This window comes from Ovis aries, chromosome 18 (genome assembly GCF_016772045.2).
Source record: "Ovis aries strain OAR_USU_Benz2616 breed Rambouillet chromosome 18, ARS-UI_Ramb_v3.0, whole genome shotgun sequence".
NCBI classification, from domain to species: Eukaryota; Metazoa; Chordata; class Mammalia; order Artiodactyla; family Bovidae; genus Ovis; species Ovis aries.
The window spans coordinates 21,640,589-21,662,357 of NC_056071.1; the positions used below are offsets into that span (position 1 = coordinate 21,640,589).

Sequence of the window (21,769 nt, forward strand, 5' to 3'; positions counted from 1 at the left end):
TGATTTAGGATGACAGAAGATTAATGTCCCTGTTCTCATTCCATTAGAATTAAAGCATGGGCTGATTTCCACCTCAGTTGAAGGAATCACAAAAACCATTCATTTAGCCCACTACTTTGCAAAGTATTGAGATTTCACACTAATACAGACAGAATAGAAAGGATTAAATATTTTGTGCTTAAAACACATCAGTTACCACATACTCCCTATTTCCTTTACTGTCTCAGTATTAAAAAAAAAAAAAATACAGCTGGGTTTTGCCTTTTTCACTTTAAACCTTGCCTTCTGTTAAGCCTGTATTAGAGAAAAGCAAAGCCAGGCACTTAGGAGAACAGATTCAGGCAAATTAAGAGTCTAAAGAAAACAGTAGCACGCTTGCCCTCCAGCACCTTCCTCATGCCTCCCCCAGATGCTAAAACTCACCGCCACCCTGTACAAAGGGCTGAGAACGTCTCAAGTACAGAAAAGGTTATAAGTCTACAGGAAAGTGAGAGTCACTGAACCTCTCAGCAACCAGCTGGGCTAATACACATCTGAGCCACACCCTCGTGAAGAGTCAATTTTATGACTAAGAGATCCTACTTCTGCTTCACAAAAACAAAAACAAGCAGACAAAAACCAATTGTCAGCATCAGGACAACCTTCTTGGCTGAAAAACTGTTCCCAACAAAGCCTTTACCTCCCCAAGGGGCGCTAAGAACCAGCACAGGAAAGCAAATTTCAAACGCTTTCCCGACAAACACAAGTCAGGGATAAGGGGTTTCGATATGCAAAGTCTTTTATTTAAAATTTTGAAAAGTTAAAGACTACGACCACCTCAGTATATGCCATTCCCATTAGAAGGAGGGATGGCAGTTTCAAACTCGGGCAGAGCTGTATTTTCATTTACAGAATTCTGTAGGCACTTTAGAAGTGAAGCTTGGCTTCAAAATACAAACACTGGGGGCTTTGGCTCAACCTTTTAATATAAAAAATTCACTGATGTACAAAAATGCGAAGTGTGACAGTGACAACATGTGAAAATCTGTGACGGAAAGTCCCCTCGAGTGCACGCGGTGGTGCGCACACTCGCCCACACGCACTCGCATGGAAACAGAAACGAATGCAAACCAGCGCAGCCAGGAAGCGCCGATGTGCTCTCCACTCCACCAACCGCAGATCGGCAGCTACTCCCAACATTCAGGAACAGAGAGTACAGCATCTTCCAGGACAGCAAGGCAGACTTCTTACTCACGATGGACCAGCACAAATAAACCCAGCAAAAAGAGCACAGCGTACTAGAAAACAAACACAGAAGCACAAGTCAGAGAAGCTTGGGGAAGCTCACAAAGCCTCAGTTCACTAACTGGAGTTTGGGACCATGGTAAGTCACTAAATCATCCAACTGGCCTTTCATCTTTTAACTGTAATCCATTTAATAGTTTCCAGAACTCATGAAACGCAAAGTATCAGATCTTACCTTAAATTTAGGATAGTCATTCATGAGGATCGTCACAATCCCAATATAAGGAACAAATCTAAACAAACAAACACACAAGAGATTGAGCATCACAGAACTTTCTAAGTAGCTATTATCATTTATGGAACATTCTCAGTTCTATCTTCCACTGAATACTGACTTTCAGCTGACAAAGTCCACTTGTATACACTGTTCTATTAGACTCTTTCAACAGCCCATGTGACAGGGAAGTTAGCGATATCACCATTTTATAGATGAGGAAACAGTTGCTCATGCCCGGGGTACATGGTAGAACCAGTACCAGATCTGAGGTTTCTGACCTCTAGTTGGTGACCCTAATGCCACGTGTTATTCAGTGTCAGGGGCTGGGCCTGTTGTTATAACCTTGGGAAAGCTGTCAGTCTAGCTGGGGAGACCAGGCAAACACAGCCAGAACTTTACAAGGTACTTCATGGTAAGTGTCCCCAAAGTGAGCGTAACAGCTCTATTATAGTACTTAAGATTTCACCACTCTCTCCTTTTATAACCATGTGTAATCTGGCCTGGGCTCTCTCAATCCTGAAACTTCTTTTGGAATAGTCTAAACCCCTGGTAGCTCAGTTGGTAAAGAATCTGCCTGCAATGCGGGAGACCTGGGTTTGATCCCTGGGTTGGGAAGATCCCCTGGAGAAGGGAAAGAATATGACTACTCACTGCGGTATTTTGGCCTGGAGAATTCCATGGACTGTACAGTCCATGGGGTCGCAAAGAGTAGGACATGACTGAGCAACTTTCACTTTCCCTGTCTGCAGAAGACCCGTCTCAGCACCTGTCTTCCTTTTTGTCTCTGCAGCGTTTGACTTTTGATGACCAGAATCCTGCCCATGAAACCTTTCTCCTTGGCTTCCATCAACACATCAATCTCCTCCTCCACCTCCACCTCCCTCGGCTACAACACCTGTTTTTTAATTTTTCACTAGTTCTTGCTTTCCTGTCATCCCTAAAGTTTATGCCCTCAAACTAGGTAAAAATCACGTATTAAATAATCTCATAGCACCTCATATATTTTCTCAGAAATCTTCATCATGAGTTTAATTACAGAATTAGTTGCCTAACTAGCTGGGCAGTTGTCTGTCTTCCCTACTAGACGCTAAGCTCTCCAGGGGCAAAAACAGTGCCAATCTGCTCCCCACTCTATCTTCAAGGCCAAACATGATATACACGGCACATAGCAGGCTTCCAGCAAAGACTGCCAGACTGAAGGTTGGGATGTCCTGGCCTCGTCTTTTCTCTTTCCCTGGGGAATCTCATCTCCTCCCAGGACTTCAATTCTCCCCTCAAAACAAAAGACTCTTCAACATAAAAATTTAGGGGCGAGAAAGATGTGGGAGGAAACAGCTACTAGAAATGTACAACTTTCTTTTTCTTCCTCTGCTCCTGTTGGATTCGAGAGTGGACTGGGGATACCGTCCTAGAGCTTGTCCTAGAGAAGGGAGGCTGATCTTTGCCTCCTTCAAAGTGTCTCAGGTATTTTCATTCAGGGCACTCACAACTGCTGCACACACCAAAGGTGCACAAACAGAGACGACCTCCTATGTAACACCTCCACTATCAAAGGCTCACGCAGTCTTGGGAAACAGCAGCTTTGTCTGGGCTGCATTTTGCTTCCTTCTGAGAGCTCCTCCTACTTTCTGTTTCCTGTCCCCACCCCATCCTACCCTTCTCCCTCCTGGCAGCACTATCCAGACCCATCTCTCCTCCTCCCCAAACGCCCATTCCTGTAAGCTGATGCTTCTTAAAACCTACACTTCTGTGTGAGAATCACTTGGACAGCTTGTTATGATGCTCTGTCTTCCCAGGTTTACTGAGTCAGTGTACCTCTGGAAGGTCAGGCCCAAATGACACTTCTGCACATTTAAGAACAAGAAGCACAGCTTTAGCCAGTGAGATGCATGGAACAGGTGTGTAGTGACAATAACTTCCTCTTTAGGGCCCATGCTTTAGTTTTGACCCCTGGCACCTCTAAGAACTGAACAGTCACTACAGAATTGACTTGCTAAAGCTCTAGGAAGGTAGATAAAGGTTTTCTATATTTTTAATACACATTTTTTCTTTCTAATGCAACAACTCTATTTCTTTCGTCTCATTTATAACATTTCATATAAGGAACAGTTTCCAGTCTTTCAGAAGAAAAATCATCTAATTTAAGAATATAAGGGCAAATGCCTTTCAGTAAAATGAACATTAAAAGTTATAAAAGCATCTGTGACTTCCATGAAAACAATTATCAAGCTGCTAATTCTGGCCTGATGAGCAATCAGCAGCCATTCTCATGGGTAGAGACTTTCACTGTCACCTCCATACAATGATATCTATGCTCAAAGAACCAGTGATTACACAGTCTGCTTATAGGTTATCGGTGGAAATATTTTTTTCTCCTAAAGGTGGTTTTACCTTGCTTATCGTAAGTGAAATAGAAGCAACCTGATCTTTAAAAGTAACAGAAGCAAAATATAAGGTTGCCAGAATATGACAGGCAGTCCAAAGTCAAATGAAAATTTTTTTATCTGTACCACTGATTCCCTCCATGGACAGACAAGAGCTGCTATCATCAGTCATCTTAAATTTAAATCATTTGCACTTTTTTCCTACTGAACTCAGATAAACTCTGCTGAAGCAGAGCTGATAATAAGCGAACGTTTAAAATAAGTTAAAAAAAAAATGCCACTCACAAAGCCAACTTCAACACCAGCCAGTGTGGCAAGTTAACATCTAGAAGGCAGAGTATGGGTAAATACATAGTCCCGGGAGTTCTCGGTATCAAAGGTGCTGCTATGAAAGGAGCCTCAGAAGGAAAAAGAAGAACCATGTGCTGATGTTTTGGGTGAAAATAATCTGTCAAATGTCAAGAGAGGTCTATGCCTGGGAAGTCTGGACCCTAGTAGCTGACTTAAGAAGGATCACTGTTTCCATCCCGGAATGATCTGTTTCAAGTTAAGTAAAAAGTACATTTTGAAAGCCTCCTCTATAAACCTGATTTCGGGCAACAGAGAGCTCACTTACTCTGTTCCTTCCTTTATTTTTATTCTCTTTATCATTGTCAGTATTTTTCTATTTCCTGATCTTCTGCCGGGCTTTCCCCTTTTCTGTTGCTTTCTACCCTTCTGAAACTAACAGCCTCTCTTGTGTTTTCCAACTACCTGAAGTTAGAAAGAATCACCCCTATTCTTAGTAGGTTCAGTATTAGTTTCACTTTCTAAAATTGTTTTATTACATGCTACAACATGAATGAACCTTGAAAACGTTACGCTAGGTAAAAGAAGCCAGACATAAAAGACCACATATTTAAAAACAAACAAACATATATTGTAAGATTCTGTTTATACAGCATGTCCAGAACAGGCACTCCATAGAGACAGAAAGTAAATGAGTGGCTGCCAGGGGCTGCGAGGAAAAGGGGACAAGGAGTGACTGCAAATGAATACCTAGTTTTCTTTTTGGGGTGTGGAAATGTTCTGGAATTAAATAGTAGTGATGGTTTTACAACTTTCTGAATATAATAAGACCCACTGTACTGTACACTTTAAAATGATAAATTTTATATCCCAATATATGTGATTTATAGCTCAATAAAAAATGTTCTAAACTTGTTTTTATTTAGTGCCTTAGGCTTCAGTGTGCAGCTGTTTGAGGAAAAAAAAAAAAGTTCCAAGGTTGGGTACGGTCTGACTCTGAAATGTAGTTTAGCGTTTTATAAACACAATTTCCACAAAAGGAGGCAATGTGCCCCATTATGTGTCAGGGTTAAGTGGTGACAGGATCAACAGAAAGTGAATTTGTATAGTTGAGGCTGTGCTCCTGCTACTCACGTGCCAGGTGCTTACCCTTCGGGGAAGGTTACTTAATTCAGAGAGTTCCAGACTGTAACTTTTTTTTAATTAAAAGTAAGAAAAGGTCTATAACTTTCAATGTCGGGATTTTAGATATGACACTGTATACAGTTAGGGATTAAAAAAAGAAAAATTCTTCAGAATGACAAGCTACTTGAGAAAAAGAAAGCCTGGTTTCTCCACCTTTTCATGGGATGATGCATTTTTTCACCCCAAAGTGAAAAAAGTGAGAGTGAGCAGACAGAGCAGCATGAACACCTGAGACCCAAGATCCAGATAAGGGACACTCTGTCATACCGGTAGGAGGGTAAATACAACTAGAGCGCAACGGCCAGAGCCTTAAGATACACTCATGTTTCACCAGGTTACTCCACTTCTAAAAATGTACTGTGAAAAAAGCGAGGGCAGAGCCACTGAGACACGTAAGAGGGATATTCCTCGTTAACATTGCTCACAATTTTAACACAGAAAACAACTGAAGGCATTCGACAAATAGGAGGTTGGCTAAATAAAAACATGGTCTTTCCACACGGTGGAGTAGCATATGACTTTGATGATATGAAAATGATGATATGGAAATAAGTCTTTTGATCTGTAGATACTAGCAATACTGGGGGATAAAAAAAGAGGTTAAACGCAGCGTGACCATTCTTTCCCCATACATAAACTGTGTTTATGTCTGTATACACACTTACATATTAAGATTTGCATCTTTATACATAAAGATTAAAAGAACATGAACCAAAAAATTAAATATTTATGGAGGGAGTGAAAAGGAGAGAAGGGACTTTGCTTTTTGATGTCTGTTATTTCCTTGTGTCTCTATAAGAATCTGTACATTTGCAATTAAAGGAAAAGCAAAAAGACTCAAAGAAGTTGATATTACCAGCACCATGGGAACAGAAAGAAATGGGGTCTCTGTCTTCTCCAAAGCCCTGATGTATCTAATTCGAATCACAAAAGTATGTTTGGCTCCATCCTAGGAAATCAAGTTCCCTTGAACTTGAGGTGTACACAAAATCCAGCTCTGCTGAAGACAAAACATATCGGTGCTTTTCCTGACCCATTGTCTTTAGCCCCAAACGGAACATCTCTTACACTGTTACTTCTACTTAACAACTTGAAATTATTTCTCTACGGGAACACGGTTCATCAGTTCCACTGCTGGCTCATGGGACCCCTGAATCCACCGCGTCTGTTCAAGGTTAGAAGAAGCAGATGTCCTGACAGTGGAGCAGAGCAGCCCAGGCTTCTAAATAGTGAGGACAAGTGCGGCCCATCTCGAGAGTCATACCAGTAATCTGGGGGCGATGGTTAAAACAGTGGGTTCTGGAGCCAGCCAGCCACTTTTAGCATCAGTGTGATCTTAGATAAGCAACCTCACATGTGTTTCCTCATCTGTAGAATGGAAATATTAGGGTTGTTCTGAGGTTAAAATGAGGTAATTCGTGTCAAGAAAGCACTTAGGATGAGTCTCTGGCAGATAGTAAGCCCTAGTAAATGTGAGTTATTGTTAATACTATTAATAACATGAAGGTAGCAATAATCCCATACTTCCTCATACCAATAACTTACAATTCCTGTCCTCCACTCATCTGTTCTCCTGATAAAATCTGAAATAAACAGGCTTAATAAAACTTTAAAATTTCATTTGACCTCAGTAATTTCACAACTAGAAATCAAACAGTGTGGAATACATTATCATGATGAAATAAATCTAGATGAACACTTTGAGTTGCTGACTCAGTAAATACTTACAAAACGTGAGTTTTAAGGAGGATTACTATCACTCTGGATCCCTAGAGCCTAGCACAGAATAGACATCAGAGTACATGGGAGGTGCACAAAAACATTTCACAAATGAATTAAACAAATGAATTTTTAAAACTGTCACTCTAATTCATCCTCACCACTAATATTCTGTTCTTTTTCAGCAGTCCACATTCTCCCTTCTGGAGCAGTAGAAGTTACAAATGTGTTTTAAGAAGCGTACGTTTTCAAAAGACACAAGATGATTTGACCAAAACAGGACCAAACCATTATATTCAATTGTGTATGATCAGCCAATACAAACCAGATAGCCAATGTGTCTAAATCTCCCCTCTCTACTTACCCCCTTGCTCTTCCCACGACATCTTTTTTCTCTAACCAATGTTGTCCTTGTTTATAGAGGCCTCGATCATCAACCGCATTATTATCTCCTTTGGTTAAAAACTTGATATGTCCATTTTGCCTTAAAAGAGTAAAGGAAACACAAGCCATCAAATACCTTCATGCCATTTGAAAGTACAAAATTTGCTCATGATAACTGAAAATTCCTATGGAACTGTGGTATTTTATCTTCATTCCCAATATCAAAATAATTATTTAGCCAAAAGATGTTCACAGCTGTGTTGTTTATAACAGGAAAAAACTGAAAACAAGCTAAAAGGCTAACAGGAGTTGAAATCCATACAAGCATTAAGGATAATGATATAGAAGAACAAATTTAATGACATTAGAGCATACAAATTTTATTGTGAAAACATATTACAAAATAGCATGTACAGAATAATTTTTTATATTTTTATTTTTATAATAAGATAAACACAAACCACCAACTTTCTGGAAATACCAACAGCAAAGGAAAACATTAAACTATCCTACAGGATATAATCTGCAAAATGAAGACAATGGGAAAATGCAGAATGACCCAGTTTCTTTAACTAATAAATCGCAAGAAACAAAGAAAGTTGGAGAAGGAATTTACAGATTAAATAAAAGACATATTGGGAACGCATGTAAGAATTAAAGATTTTAAAATTTAAAAAATAAAAAACTAAAAAAAAAAATTTAAAAATAAATTAAATAAATAAATAAATAAAAGACATAAAGCTATATTAACCAAATGCAACTGAGGACGTCCTTTAAATCTGGTTTCAAAGAAACTGCTGAAAACAGTTAAGACACAATTGGAAATGTGAACAAAGATTGGAAACTTAATAATACAAAGAAACATTTATTCATTTTTTTAGGTGTAAGCATGCTAATTATCTGGAATCAAGCTTGCCGGGAGAAATATCAATAACCTCAGATACGCAGATGACACCATTCTTATGGCAGAAAGCGAAGAAGAACTAAGGAGCCTCTTGATGGAAGTAAAAGAGGAGAGTGAAAAAGTTGGCTTAAAACTCAACAATCAGAAAACTAAGATCATGGCATCCCATCCCATACTTCATGGCAAATAGATGGGAAAACAGCGGAAACAGTGAGAGACTTTATTTCTTTGGGCTCCAAAATCCACTGCAGATGGTGACTGCAGCCATGAAATTAAAAGACACTTGCTCCTTGGAAGAAAAGCTACGACCAACCTACACACCATATTAAAAAGCAAAGACATTACTTTGCCGACAAAGGTCCATCTAGTCAAGGCTGCGGTTTTTCCAGTAGTCATGTATGGATGTGAGAGTTGGACTATAAAGAAAGCTGAGCACTGAAGAATTGATGCTTTTGAACTGTAGTGTTGGAAAAGACTCCTGAGTGTCCCCTGGACTGCAAGAAGATCCAACCAGTCCATCCTAAAGGAAGTCAGTCTTGACTATTCATTGGAAGGACTGATGCTGAGGCTGAAACTCCAATACTTTGGCCACCTGATGCAGAGAACCAACTCACTGGAAAAGACCCTGATGCTGGGAAAGATTGAAGGCAGGAGAAGGGGATGACAGAGGATGAGATGTTTGGATGGCATCACTGACGCGATGCACATGAGTTTGAGTAGGCTCCGGGAGTTGGTGATGGACAGGGAGGCCTGGTGTGCTGCAGTCCATGGGGTCGCAAAGAGTCGGACATGACTGAGCAACAGAACTGCCTGAACTGCTAATTGTAGCCTATTGGAACTAGGTGATTGGTACATGGAAGTTCATTATACTGTTTTGTCTACTTTTGTGAATGTTAGAAATCCTCATATTAAAAGAAAAATTGAAAAAGAAAAATACTAAGCAAGGTCTAAAATGATAGACCAAGGTGTGAACAGCAGCTATCTATGGGGTTTTAAGTTTTTTCTCCAACAAATATATACTACTTTTACAAGCCAGGGTCTATATAAACATCACCTTACTTGATTAGACAATTATTAGTTTAATATTACTAAAGAACCAGGCTTCCCTGGTGGCTCAGATGGTAAAGAATCCGCCTGCAATGCGGGACACTTGGGTTCGATTCCTTGGTTGGGAAGATCCCCTGGAGAAGGGCATGGCGATCCACTCTAGTATCCTTGCCTGGAGGATCCCCAAGGACAGAGGAGCTTGGCAGGCTGCAGTCCATGGTGTCACAAAGAGTCGGACATGACTGAGCAACTAAGCACATATACACACAAATGAAATAAATTAAATAATAATAATGATACTAAAGAACCACGTGGCTTCTAGTAATCTTAAAATTAATTGAAATTTACAGTTGACAAAGACTATCTTAAAACTAACTCAAATGAGTTTGAGTTAACAGTTTGACTAGAAAGAAGAAAAATAGCTTCAGCTCCTACAGACTAATACCTACTTAGATTCTAAGGGAGAAACTGGCTCACTAGACACTAAACCATCAGCAGATAGAACTAAATTGGAGGTGTTGCAGACACTAAAAACATTCAAGTGCAAACAGTATCATTAAAAATGAGATTCCAATTAGAAAAAATGCAAATATATACAGAGAAAAATAACCTGTATCTGACAACTCAGTAAGTGAAAGAATGTTTGAAAAATCCTGGAGGGTAAAAGAAAACAGGTGTGTGTGGAGGGGAGGGGATAGTGAGTTGCAAGAGACCATCATGAAAATGCAGAGTAAGGACTAAGTCACCCCCATGGCAAATTCTTCTAAACTCTTTATCACGTGCCAGTATTCAATATCATCAAATTATAGTACTACCTACAGGCTGAACTTACTAAATACATATTAGAATAGGCTATAAAATAAGATAAAGAGTTTATAAGTGGGGAAAATGTATTAAGAATTGCTCACAGGCTAATAAAAGAGCTATCCAAGAGAATTCAGTCAACTGGTAACATTTAACAGCTACCTTTCACCAGGCTTCCCTGGTGGCTCAGAGGTTAAAGCATCTGCCTCCAATGCGGGAGACCCGGGTCGAGAAGATTCCTGGGTCGGGAAGATCCCCTGGAGAAGGAAATGGTAATCCACTCCAGTATTCCTGCCTGGAGAATCCCATGGACGGAGAAGCCTAGTGCTACAGTCCACGAGGTTGCAAAGAGTCAGACACTACTGAGCGACTTCACTTTCACTTTCACCTTTTAAATTAAAAAACCAACTTCATTCACTCCTCTTTCCTAATGCATCCATTTTGGAAGAAAATAGAAGACAAGAAACAGCTGAAGGAAAGAGAAGGATTTAAGGAAGATGTTTTTTGCTGTTTGCCACAGTACATATTGCCACAGCTTTCATTCCAATCCCCAAAAAAGGCAAGGCCAAAGAATGTTCAAACTACCGCACAATTGCACTCATCTCACATGCTAGCAAAGTAATGCTCAAAATTCTCCAAGCCAGGCTTCAACAGTACGTGAACCATGAATTTCCAGATGTTCAAGATGGATTTAAAAAAGGCAGAGGAAGCAAAGATCAAATTGCCAACATCCAATGGATCATCGAAAAAGCAAGAGTTCAGAAAAACATCTACTTCTGCTTTATTGACAACACCAAAGCCTTTGACTGTGTGGGTCACAAATTGTGGAAAATTCTGAAAGAGATGGGAATACCAGACCATCTGACCTGCCTTCTGAGAAATCTATATGCAGGTCAAGAAGCAACAGTTAGAACTGGACATGGAACAACAGACTGGTTCCAAATTGGGAAAGAAGTATGTTAAGACTGTATATTGTCACCCTGCTTATTTAACTTAATGCAGAGTACATCATGAGAAATGCCGGGCTAGATGAGGCACAAGCTGGAAATCAAGATTGCTAGGAGAAATAGCAATAACCTCAGGTACACTGATGATACCACCCTTATGGCAGAAAGTGAAGAACTAAAGAGCCTCTTAATGAAAATGAAAGAGGAGACTGAAAAAGTTGGCTTAAAACTCAACATTCAGAAAACTAAGATCATGGCATCCCATCCCATCACTTCATGGCAAACAGATGGGAAACAGCAGAAACAATGAGAGACTTTATTTTGGGGGGCTTCAAAATCACTGCAAATGGTGACTGCAGCCATGAAATTAAAAGACGCTTGCTCCTTGGAAGAAAAGCTATGACCAACCTACACAGCATATTAAAACGCAGAGACATTACTTTGCCAACAAAGGTCTGACTAGTCAAAGCGATGGTTTTCCTAGTAGTCATGTATGGATGTGAGTTGGACTACAAAGAAACCTGAATGCCGAAGAATGATGCTTTTGAACTATAGTGTTGAAGAAGACTCTTGAGAGTCCCCTGGACTGCAAGGAGATCCAACCAGCCAATCCTAAAGGAAATCAGTCCTGAGTATTCACTGGAAGGACTGATGTTGAAGCTGACACTCCAATACTTTGGCCACCTGATGCAAAGAACTGACTCATTAGAAAAGGCCCTGATGCTGGGAAAGATTGAAGGCAGGAGAAGGGGTCGACAGAGATGTTTGGATGGCATCACTGACTCGATGGACATGAGTCTGAGCAAACTCCAGGAGTTGGTGATAGACAGGGAAGCCTAGCGTACTGCAGTCCATTGAGTCACAAAGAGTCAGACAGGACTGAGCGACTGAATTGAATTGAAATGACAGTACGTACAACCTTACCTGCATGCACATCCCTGGTGTGTTTTTTTTTAATTCTCAACTTTAATTCTGAAACATAATTTCCACAATGTTTAATGCAGCCTTTATAGATTCCATGATAATCCCTAATCTTCGTATGACTTTTGCATTTCTAAGCTCTTTGTTTCCTCAGGATTTTGTCTTCAGTTGCTTAATCAAGAAGGGTTTCCACATGCTTTATGCCCTTAGTTCTTTTTTTAAAAAATTTATTTCTGTTTAATTGGAGGATAACTGCTTTATAACCTTGTGTTGGTTTCTGCCATGTATCAACATGAATCAGCCGTAGGTATAACGTATGCCCCCTCCCTCTTGAACCTCCCACCCAAGATAACTTTTTTAAACTAAAAAACTCCATTTCAAAGGATCACGTATAAAAATGTACAACTTCTGCTCCACCCAAAGCAGGGTCTGATTTTCTCTGATAAATCTGGGGGAAAGTTGGTCCTGATCTGTTCACAAAAGGCAGTGCTGAGAACAAAAAACACAAATACTCTGAGAATTTGGAAAACACTACCTGTACTAAATAAAGCTTCATGATTCTTAAACAAAAAAAAAACAACTAAGTAATTCCTTCCCAGTCACCAATAGAATGCCATTTAAAAATTATAATCTTGGGACTTCCCTGGCGGTCCAGGGGCTAAGATTCCGTGTTCCCAATGCAAAGGGTCTGGATTCCATCCCTGGTTAGGGAACTAGATCCCACGTGCTGCAACTAAGGCCCAGTGTATCCAAATAAATAAAAATATTTTCAAAATATTATAATCTCTCTTTAGAAAGATGGTAATGATAACCCTGTATGCGAGACAGCAAAAGACACAGATGTGTAGAGTGGACTTTTGGACTCTGAGGGAGAGGGAGAGGGAGAGGGAGAGGGTAGGATGATTTGGGAGAATGGCATTGAAACATGTATATTATCATGCAAGAAACGAATTGCCAGTCTATATTTGATGCAGGATACAGGATGCTTGGGGCTGGTGCACGGGGATGATCCAGAGAGATGATATAGGGTGGGAGGTGGGAGGGGGGTTCATGTTTGGGAACTCATGTACACCCGTGGTGGATTCATGTCAATGTATGGCAAAACCAATACAGTATTGTAAAGTAAAATAAAAATAAAAAAAAAATTATACCTCTCAATATACTGAGGTATAGAAAAAGAAGAACAGTCAGATCTTTATTTCATCAATGAAGAAAGAACTCTTCTAAGCTAAAATGTTTACAATGATCTTCAAAAAGCAACAGGGGACGATGGTTCCCTCTATTATAAGTGGAGAATATAAACTACTTGAGAGGGTTTAAGAATGAGGCAGGATTTACTTAGGGCTTCCTCATACTCAGGAACCTACATCACTCCCACTGCCTTGCCTCCCTCTAATATGTTCCCCAGGACACTCCCTTCTCCTCCACTTCTCCCCTTCCTTCCCTTCTAACCAGAAATGTTATAAATTTGGAAGGGACGGGTGAGAATATGTAGTTGCACAGAGAGCACAGGCTAAGAACCCAGAGCTCACCTTCTTGAACTTCTTTTTTTTTTTTTTCTTCTTGAACTTCTTTCTATCACAGACAGGGAAACTGAGACCTGAGACGCGACAGCTTTTGTTCATTGTTACACCCCTCCTCCACCTCCCGTGAATTCCAAAGGTCTTACGCATGTTCTTTTCAATTCTAAAATCCAAGTCTATATTTACAAGAATAAATAATTTCAGATTTCAAAAGTTTTCTTTGGAATTTTGAAAAAGTTGATAAATTTATTCTTAAAATGTCTGTGAGATTGCCTTAAAGGTTTACTTTTGAAAGATTAGGGCTACCTCATCCATTATATAAAAAGATCCTTGTTTGGGATCAATCTTTATGTGATGTTTTTTTCTGGGATGATATATAGGGTCACTGATCTGATTGGGAAGTAGAAGAGATCCAAGAAAAATCTTCAGAAAAGCCCTCAGGGAAATAGATGAATTAGTAAGTATTTAGTTTTCCAAATGTCACCAAAAGAAGCTCATAAAAATGGACTAGAAGAAGGACCTAGGAGTTCCCACCCTTTCTTAAATCTTTGGGCTATCAAAATGAAATACCGCAAAAGCTAAAACATAAACATATTTTAAAATAGAGAAGATATAGTTTGCACATACTTTTCATGAATCTTCAAGACTCGGTGAACTATAGGAATCTCTCTTCCTTCTATCCTAAAAACAACAATTTCTCCCACTCGTATGGGATCTTCAACTCGATTTGTTAGAAAGAGAAGATCTCCTCTATGAAATGCAGGTTCCATGCTGCCACTGGGAGGGAAAACAGAATATAACAACAAAAGAGTGTCTGAGATTAAATTTATTTTCAAAGTTAGATATTCAACAAAAGTTATCACCTTTGTAATATACTTAATACCTTAACAAATGTATCAACATACATGTGTACTGTCCCCCCAAAAAAGGTTTCTTTATACTAATTAGTTATACTAAAGGTTTCCTTTAGTTAACTAGCTCCCTTTCAACCATTACTATTCAAAAGAGCTTAAATTTTGAAAAGGGCAATGTTACTAATTCCGTAACCTTTTAAAATTTCAAAACAGAATATAAAAGAATGAACTTTATAATCCCTGCCCTTATTCTCCATCTGAAAACACTAAAGATATTCAAATATTCAAATGAGAACCAGATCATCTTCTTCTGCCATTTATAAAGATACAGAGCAAGATGACCTTATGGTTTCAATCCAACAAGAAGGAAAAACAGCTCATCAAGTCAAGGACAGTCAGCTACAGAGATAAGGCTTGTGCTATCAACTGATTTATTTAAAAAAAAAAGAAACAAGAAAGAAAACCAAGGACAAAAGCAGAGATTTTTGCCTAAGAATTTCAAAAACGAGCAAAGAAATTCAATTTGATGGTACTTAGTGGTTACAAACTTCTAGAGTGTCTTCTTGCCTTTCACCTGTTCTACCTTATACCAAGTTCTTCAACGGTCCTAAGCTATTTGCACTACTTGATGAAACCTTTCTTTCTATAATGAAATAGTGCATCAGTATTTCAGAAACTCAAACTCTAATTTTCAGTAAGTTTAATAAGGAAAAAATGGATCGACAAGGAATAAAATTCAACACAAGAACAATGACAAGGTTCAAACACTTCTGTTTGAAGACTCTGGTCCTCTGTATATATAAGGGAGTATAGCAGTGGCTCCCAAACTCTGTTGTACATAAGAATCATCTGAGAAACTCAATAATCCCCATGCCCAGGTCATGTCTCAAACCACTTAAATCAGAATGTCTGAGGATGAGAAGTAGGCATCAAACCAATATTCTGTAAAGATCCCAGGTGATTGAAACACGAGCAAATTTGGGGGCTCACTAGAAATATGGATTTTTCAGCACAATGTTTATTCTTAAAACTTCTGTTAAGCTTCCTCATGGGGCAATCAATTCCCTTTCTCGGAAGGTATTCAGACAAAAGATGAAACACGTGTTTGGTGAAAACATTATAAAAGGTATTCTAGACATGAAATTTTCAAGTTTTTATTTTGGTTGATTTTTAAAAAAAATCAGTGACATCCTTGGTTCAAATAAAATCTTGCTTGAAAATTATATAAATAAAACAGATAAAAGTTGAGGTTGTTCTGGTTCAATGACTCAGCTTTATCGAGCACTTATATGCAAAGTGCTAATTCTAAGTGGTGTTTCTTTATTTCAAACTACGATGTAGGTACTATAATTATCCTAACTTTATAGATAAGGAGACTGAGGCTTAGACTGGCCTAGAGTTATTAGTAAAAAAAAGAAATTATAAAAGAGGGAATTAAACCAAGGGAGTCTACTCTCACTGTGCTAAACTGCCTCTGAGATACTCTAGAACTTTAAGCAGGGAGTTATCATGATCACATCTGCACTTGAAAAAAAAATCACTTCAGAAGCTACAGGGTTTACAGAAGACATTCAAATATTTATCGGATTCATGAATAGATGCAAAATATGAGAAGCTAAATTGGGAGACCACTTGTCTAGGGTATTATCTACAACTGAATACTAGGCAATTATTAAGTGTTATTAAAACATGCACACTGGAAAATGATAAGGGGAAAAGACTGAAAAAAGAATACATGTAGAGTTACCTCAATTATGTAAGAAATAATATACATGAAAAAGAGACTAAAATGTTAATAGTGATTATATCCCAGAACTATAGGTGACTTAGTTTCATCTAGATTTTTTGTGTTTTCAAAATTTCATATAATGAAAATATATTAAGTGTTTTTAAATTTTTGTTATAAAAGCATTTTTTTTTAAAGATCATTATAATAGCCCAAGCAGGAAATGATGAGGGCCTGAAACAGAACAACAGCAGGGAGGACAGCTCTAAAAGGGCAGACTAGAGGGAGGGAAAGCAACAAATGTGATGGTCAATCGGATTACAACAGAAGGGGGAACGAGAATGACTCCTGGGTTTTCAACACTGGCAACTGAGCAGATGGTGGGTCGTGACAGTCACAGAGCTAGGAGGAAGAAGAACAGGTTTGGGGGAAAAGAAGATGAATTTCACTTTTATTGGTGGAGCTTCAAGTGCCTGGTCAACATCTAGGTAGAGATGTTAGCGTAGGATGAAAACAAGAGTGGAGATTCAGGGGATAAAGTTGGATGAGGAAAAAAAAAGGTTTAAGAATCCAGATATAGATGGCAATTCAAAACAGATAAAAAGCATGTGGTGAAAAGGATTATTAAAGAAACTTTTAAAAAATTAAATAATTAGTAGACTTACTATTTATTATCTGATCAAACTATACATTTAAATATAATACATCATCAATCAACTTTGTAAGAGGTCATACGTAATTTATATAAATTAAACTGGGGAATTTCCTGGAGGTCCATGGTCAGGACTCTCCCACGGTAGGGGCCTAGGCTCAATCCTCCATCAGGGAACTAAGATCTTGAAGGCCATGCAGCATAAACATAATTATGTATAAATATAAATAAAACTGACTTCAGTGTCACAAAGGGGGAAAAAAATCAGTTTTGAATGTTCCCTGAAACTTCAGTAAATAAAATAAATAATAAGTATTTGTCTTTATTCCCAATAGTTTCACTGAAGTCCTAAAAGTGGATTTTCAGATGGCCTGAGTCCTTGGAGGTACACTTGGATCTAGGTAAAAATTATATTCCTTGAAGTTTCATAAAACCACGTAAGTTACCTATTCTCTAATGACTACTCCCACCAGTCTTGACCAGATGCTCTCTTGACCTGGTCTCTTTTTATTTTTTTTTTATTCCATGTTGCCAATCAGAAAAGCTTAATATATGAATAACCTAGCTACCAAAAACTTATCCAAACATCCCTTTAAAATCCCAGCTGATATTTTCAGGACCACCCAAGTGTGGAGCAGGTGTTTAGTACAATCCCCTATTCACTCCATCATTCCAGTTTAAAGGTAATTAGACTGTCCTTAAGCATCTCCACTGAATGAAACTCAGTCTGAAATAATCCCAGAAGAATCTCCAAAAGAAGCCTCCCTGGGCCTTCTCTCTACAGCTTTTCCCCACAGCGACAATTAGTGGGGCTTCTCCTTCCATTAGTGTTTGAACACTCACTGAATTCAAAACTGTCCAGGAACTTAGGGCCACACAATTTTAGACCTGGAACATCTCGGTCTAGTCTTCATTTTATAGATGAGAAAGCTATGATTGAGTCTGTAAGAGACTTGCCCAAGGTTGTACGAAAGACAATGAAAGAGCTAAAGACCCAAGTCTCCATACTCCTAGAACAATACATTAAGTTCTTTCCCAGATAATAAAATCCAGACATTTCACTGGATCTTTAAAATCACAACTGCATTTGATTAGTAATAAAGACAGACCAAGGGTGTGCATATGAGTGTTAGTAAGGGAGGAGGAAGACACTGGAGACCCAGTGCTTCTAACCATTTACTGCTGGAAGTATAGCCTAGTAAGACAGAGTCAAATTCTTAAGACTAATGTACTATTATCTAGACTCTAGGTAATGTTAATGATTCAATCCATTTTATATTTATACTCTATTATCCCCAGAAAATACCTGAGACAGTATACATAATTAAGATTCAAATAAGACCAAATTATAATGATTCAATTAAATAACCAAGTGTTAATTCTCCAAAAATGAGTTACTAAATTAAGTTTTTAAAATCATTAAGCATATGAGTATAAGGATAGGGAAGGAAAAATCAGTACTATTTGTCACTTTAAGAGATGGCATTAATATATTCAAAATTCCTGAAGTCTACTTAGAAGTGATATTTAAAGGTCAGCATGAAACATGGAAATAATTAGTGAGGCTTCTGTACTGACACTGAGAACATGCTGCAGAAGAAGTCGTAATTTATGAAGATGATATATGATCTTGTAAATTAACAACTAAGTATCAGCCTTGATTGGAGAAGAAAATGGCAACTCACTCCAGTATTCTTGCCTGGAAAATCCCGTGGACAGAGGAGCCTGGCAGGCTACAGTCCATGGGGTCACAAAGAGTCGGACACGACTGAGCGACTAAACCACCATCAGCCCTGATAGACTAAAGTAAAAAAACATATGAAGACAGAAGGATTTCGGGAAAATAAGCTATACTGAAACACTTTCTTAACAAATGTGCCAAAAATAAAGCTCATATGGTAAACATTTCATGGAAAAGTCATGAGCCCTTTGGGATCTGAATGGAAAGCTCTGGACAAAGTTGAGAATTTCTCACAACTGAGAAAGAAAAACAAATTTTCTTCCAGGCCCTCTTCTGGGAAACAGTAATGTCTAAAGGACTGATATATCTGTTATTCAACATCTCAGTTTCTCTCCCAAGTTATGCCGTGCAACCCCATGCCTTGAAAAGAAAAATTGTTACCTGAGCACCACTACAATCGGACTTTCACTTCCAGTTATGACCATTAACCCCTTCCAGATCATTAGTGCTGAGGAGACAATCATTCCAAAATTTAGGACTTGATAATAGAGCTGTAAGAACAAGAGAAGACATCAGATCCACAGTTAGCCCGACCGAGGAAAGCAACTGAGAGTAGTATCAGTCTTAAAGTTTCAAGTAGTACTATTAGGGCACCTGAAGTTCAGAGACTTCTTTTAAAATTTTATTTATTTTTTTGGCTGCACTGGGTCTTAGTTGTGGCATGTTCGATCCCTAGTTCCTTGACCAGGGATTGAACCCAGGTCCCCTATACTGGGAGCGCAGAGACTTAGCCACTGAACCCCAGGGAAGTCCCAGAGACTGCCTTTCAAACTGTGTAATAATTATCCCATCAGCACATCCCAGTACAGCCCCTCAACCACCCCAAGAATCCTGCTCTGCTTTGTTTGCTAAAACATATTACATTCATATGATAACATCATTTTCAGAACTTTTCACATAAATTATTTCATTTGGGCTTCACAACCATTCAGCTTAAATTCCATCACATTCACAGCACATACCAGCCAACAGCAATGTACCTGTGCTTCGAAACTCCTCTAGGACTTACTTTTCTACAATACATAGCCCTTGATAATTACAGACTATTCAATGACATTTAACCTGAACCCTCATTTTACAGGGGAGGAAACTTAGTCTCAGAGAGAGGAAATGACTTTGTCAAAGCCAAACCTCTTGTTTTATATTATTTTTTGAAAAGACAAAAAATAGTCTTTTTATTCCAAAGACAGATTTAAGGAAGTAGAGTCAAAGAGGCTAAGGATAGACAAACTAGCTTTTAAGCAGTGACTGTGGTCAGCTTGTGGATCGGCAGTCAGGAATTCAGCTCGAAGCTCTATTTTCCAAACCTCCCATGCTAAGAAAGTCACCTATATACACTACTGGTTAGGGCAAAAGATTAAGGGCCCCAATCCAGAGTCACTGAAGGAAGGGCTGTGGGATTCTATAAAAACTACAAAACATAGTTTCATGATTCCTTATTTAAAACCCTTGGGGGTCAGAAAGGCTTCATAATTCAGAATTGGCCAGATTTTGAAAAGGTAATACCCGAACATACCATATGGTACGTAACACTCCGAGCAGGCAATATCCTATAATCAAGCCTATTAATATTTCTGCAGCAAAACATAAAAAACATACTGAAATAAATAAAGCTAAAAATAGCTACATGTCAGTCAGTTCAAATCTGTTTTGCTGAGGAAAAGCTTTCTGTTTTCAGAAGGGCACAGATGTAGCACTGTCAGAACAGGTGTGGGATAGCTAATAAAATAACTGGTTGGGTTTTTTTTTTTTTTTTTGGCTGCACCCTGTAGCGTGTGGGATCTTAGTTCCCCACCCAGGGATGGACCCTATGCCCCCTGCCACTGAGGGCAGATTCTTAACCACTAGGCTATGACAGAAGTCCCTGAAGTAGCTGTTCTTTAAAAGAAAAATGAAAGATTTAAAAAATCTTGATTTTCTCTGTCCCTGCAAGGAGGTCACTATAATTACTCTTCTCTTTTTCCTCAGACATGTAATCCTATTTTCACTACACAATCATTGTTGTGACATGTATCCAATCATCGAGGGCAACCTCAACAGTAGAGAAAGAGGCTGAGTCTCTCACTATGTACAATTATAAATTGTCCTTGAAAGATGCCTGCTTGTACACCTCTGAGTCAGTGTGTGACTGACTGTCAAAGCCTAGACAGAAGCACACCATCTGCGAAAACAAATATCCTACCTGAGCAAAAGTTTGAAAGTACCGTAGTTTTCACTCTCTTTGCCCCTTTTCCATGACAAAAATCTTTACTCAAAAGCCCCTGCTTTCTTCCCACTGTATCTGAATGCTAATGAATGTACAGAATGAATGTAGAGAAAGCAGTATTTTGGGAATTGACAGAAGTAAGGTGGCAGCTCCCTAACCCTCTCATACCATTTGGCCACAGCAGGCTATTAACAGGGCATGTGACATATGTAGGGTAACAATCACAGAGCTGAATAGCCCCATTATTTTTGCTAAGAAATGGCTGGAACATTACGTTCTTCAGTGTTCAAAGGTAGAGAATGTTATTAAAAACCAGTCAAAGCTCTATGTAACATCTCTTGGTAGCTATGGCATAAGGATTTATGTGTGCTATTTTTCTTTTGCAGTTTTAGGAAGTAGTGTGTAGAGACTTCCCCTCAAAGTTCCATGACTAGAATAATCTACATAATTTAAAATACACAGTAAGTAATAAATAACAAGAATTTGAGAAAAACCTACAACAGAAAATTCAGCAAAATAAAGCTGATAGTAAGTTTAAATTTTATCATTTAACAAGTTCTAATATGGAAGCTGGGGCTTCCCTGGTGGCTCAGTGGTAAAGAATCCACCTGCCAATGCAGGATATGCAGGTTCAAGTCCTGAGTCAGGAAGACCCCTTAGAGAAAGAAATCGCAACCCCCTCTAGCATTCTTGCCTGGGAAATCTCATGCACAAAGGAGCCTAGTGGGTACAGTCCATGGGGTTGCAAAAGACCCAGAAACGACTTAGTGACTAAACAACAAATCTGGAAGTTAGACACTTGCACTTATTAGTTACACAGCATTATGTTTCCTGTCCTCAGAAGAGATACTTGAGGTTCAACAGATAGAGTATTTCCATAGGAGTCAGACTTCTAGTACTCTCAAGGGGAGACAAGCATGGCCATGGAAGCAAAAACGTGTCTGAGAGCCACAGAAGAGCAGCTGGCTTTAGAGGCCACTTAC

General features: G+C 38.8%; 1 protein-coding gene across 3 annotated transcripts in view; it reads right to left on the reverse strand.

Moving 5' to 3' along the window:
* Positions 1 to 760: 760 nt before the first annotated feature.
* SEC11A (SEC11 homolog A, signal peptidase complex subunit) overlaps positions 761 to 21,769 on the reverse strand; it is a 32,885-nt gene continuing 11,876 nt past the window's right edge. For 2 of the 3 annotated variants that reach the window (XM_012098497.3, XM_027957088.3), the window contains exons 2-6: positions 18,962 to 19,071; positions 14,235 to 14,384; positions 7,442 to 7,561; positions 1,460 to 1,517; positions 761 to 1,277 (exon numbers count right to left, since the gene is read on the reverse strand). In XM_012098497.3, the coding sequence (XP_011953887.1) occupies positions 1,227 to 1,277; positions 1,460 to 1,517; positions 7,442 to 7,561; positions 14,235 to 14,384; positions 18,962 to 19,071 (489 nt within the window). In that variant the 3' untranslated portion in view covers positions 761 to 1,226. The remainder of the gene's footprint in view (positions 1,278 to 1,459; positions 1,518 to 7,441; positions 7,562 to 14,234; positions 14,385 to 18,961; positions 19,072 to 21,769) is intronic. The other variant, XM_042235108.1, reaches the window with a different exon arrangement.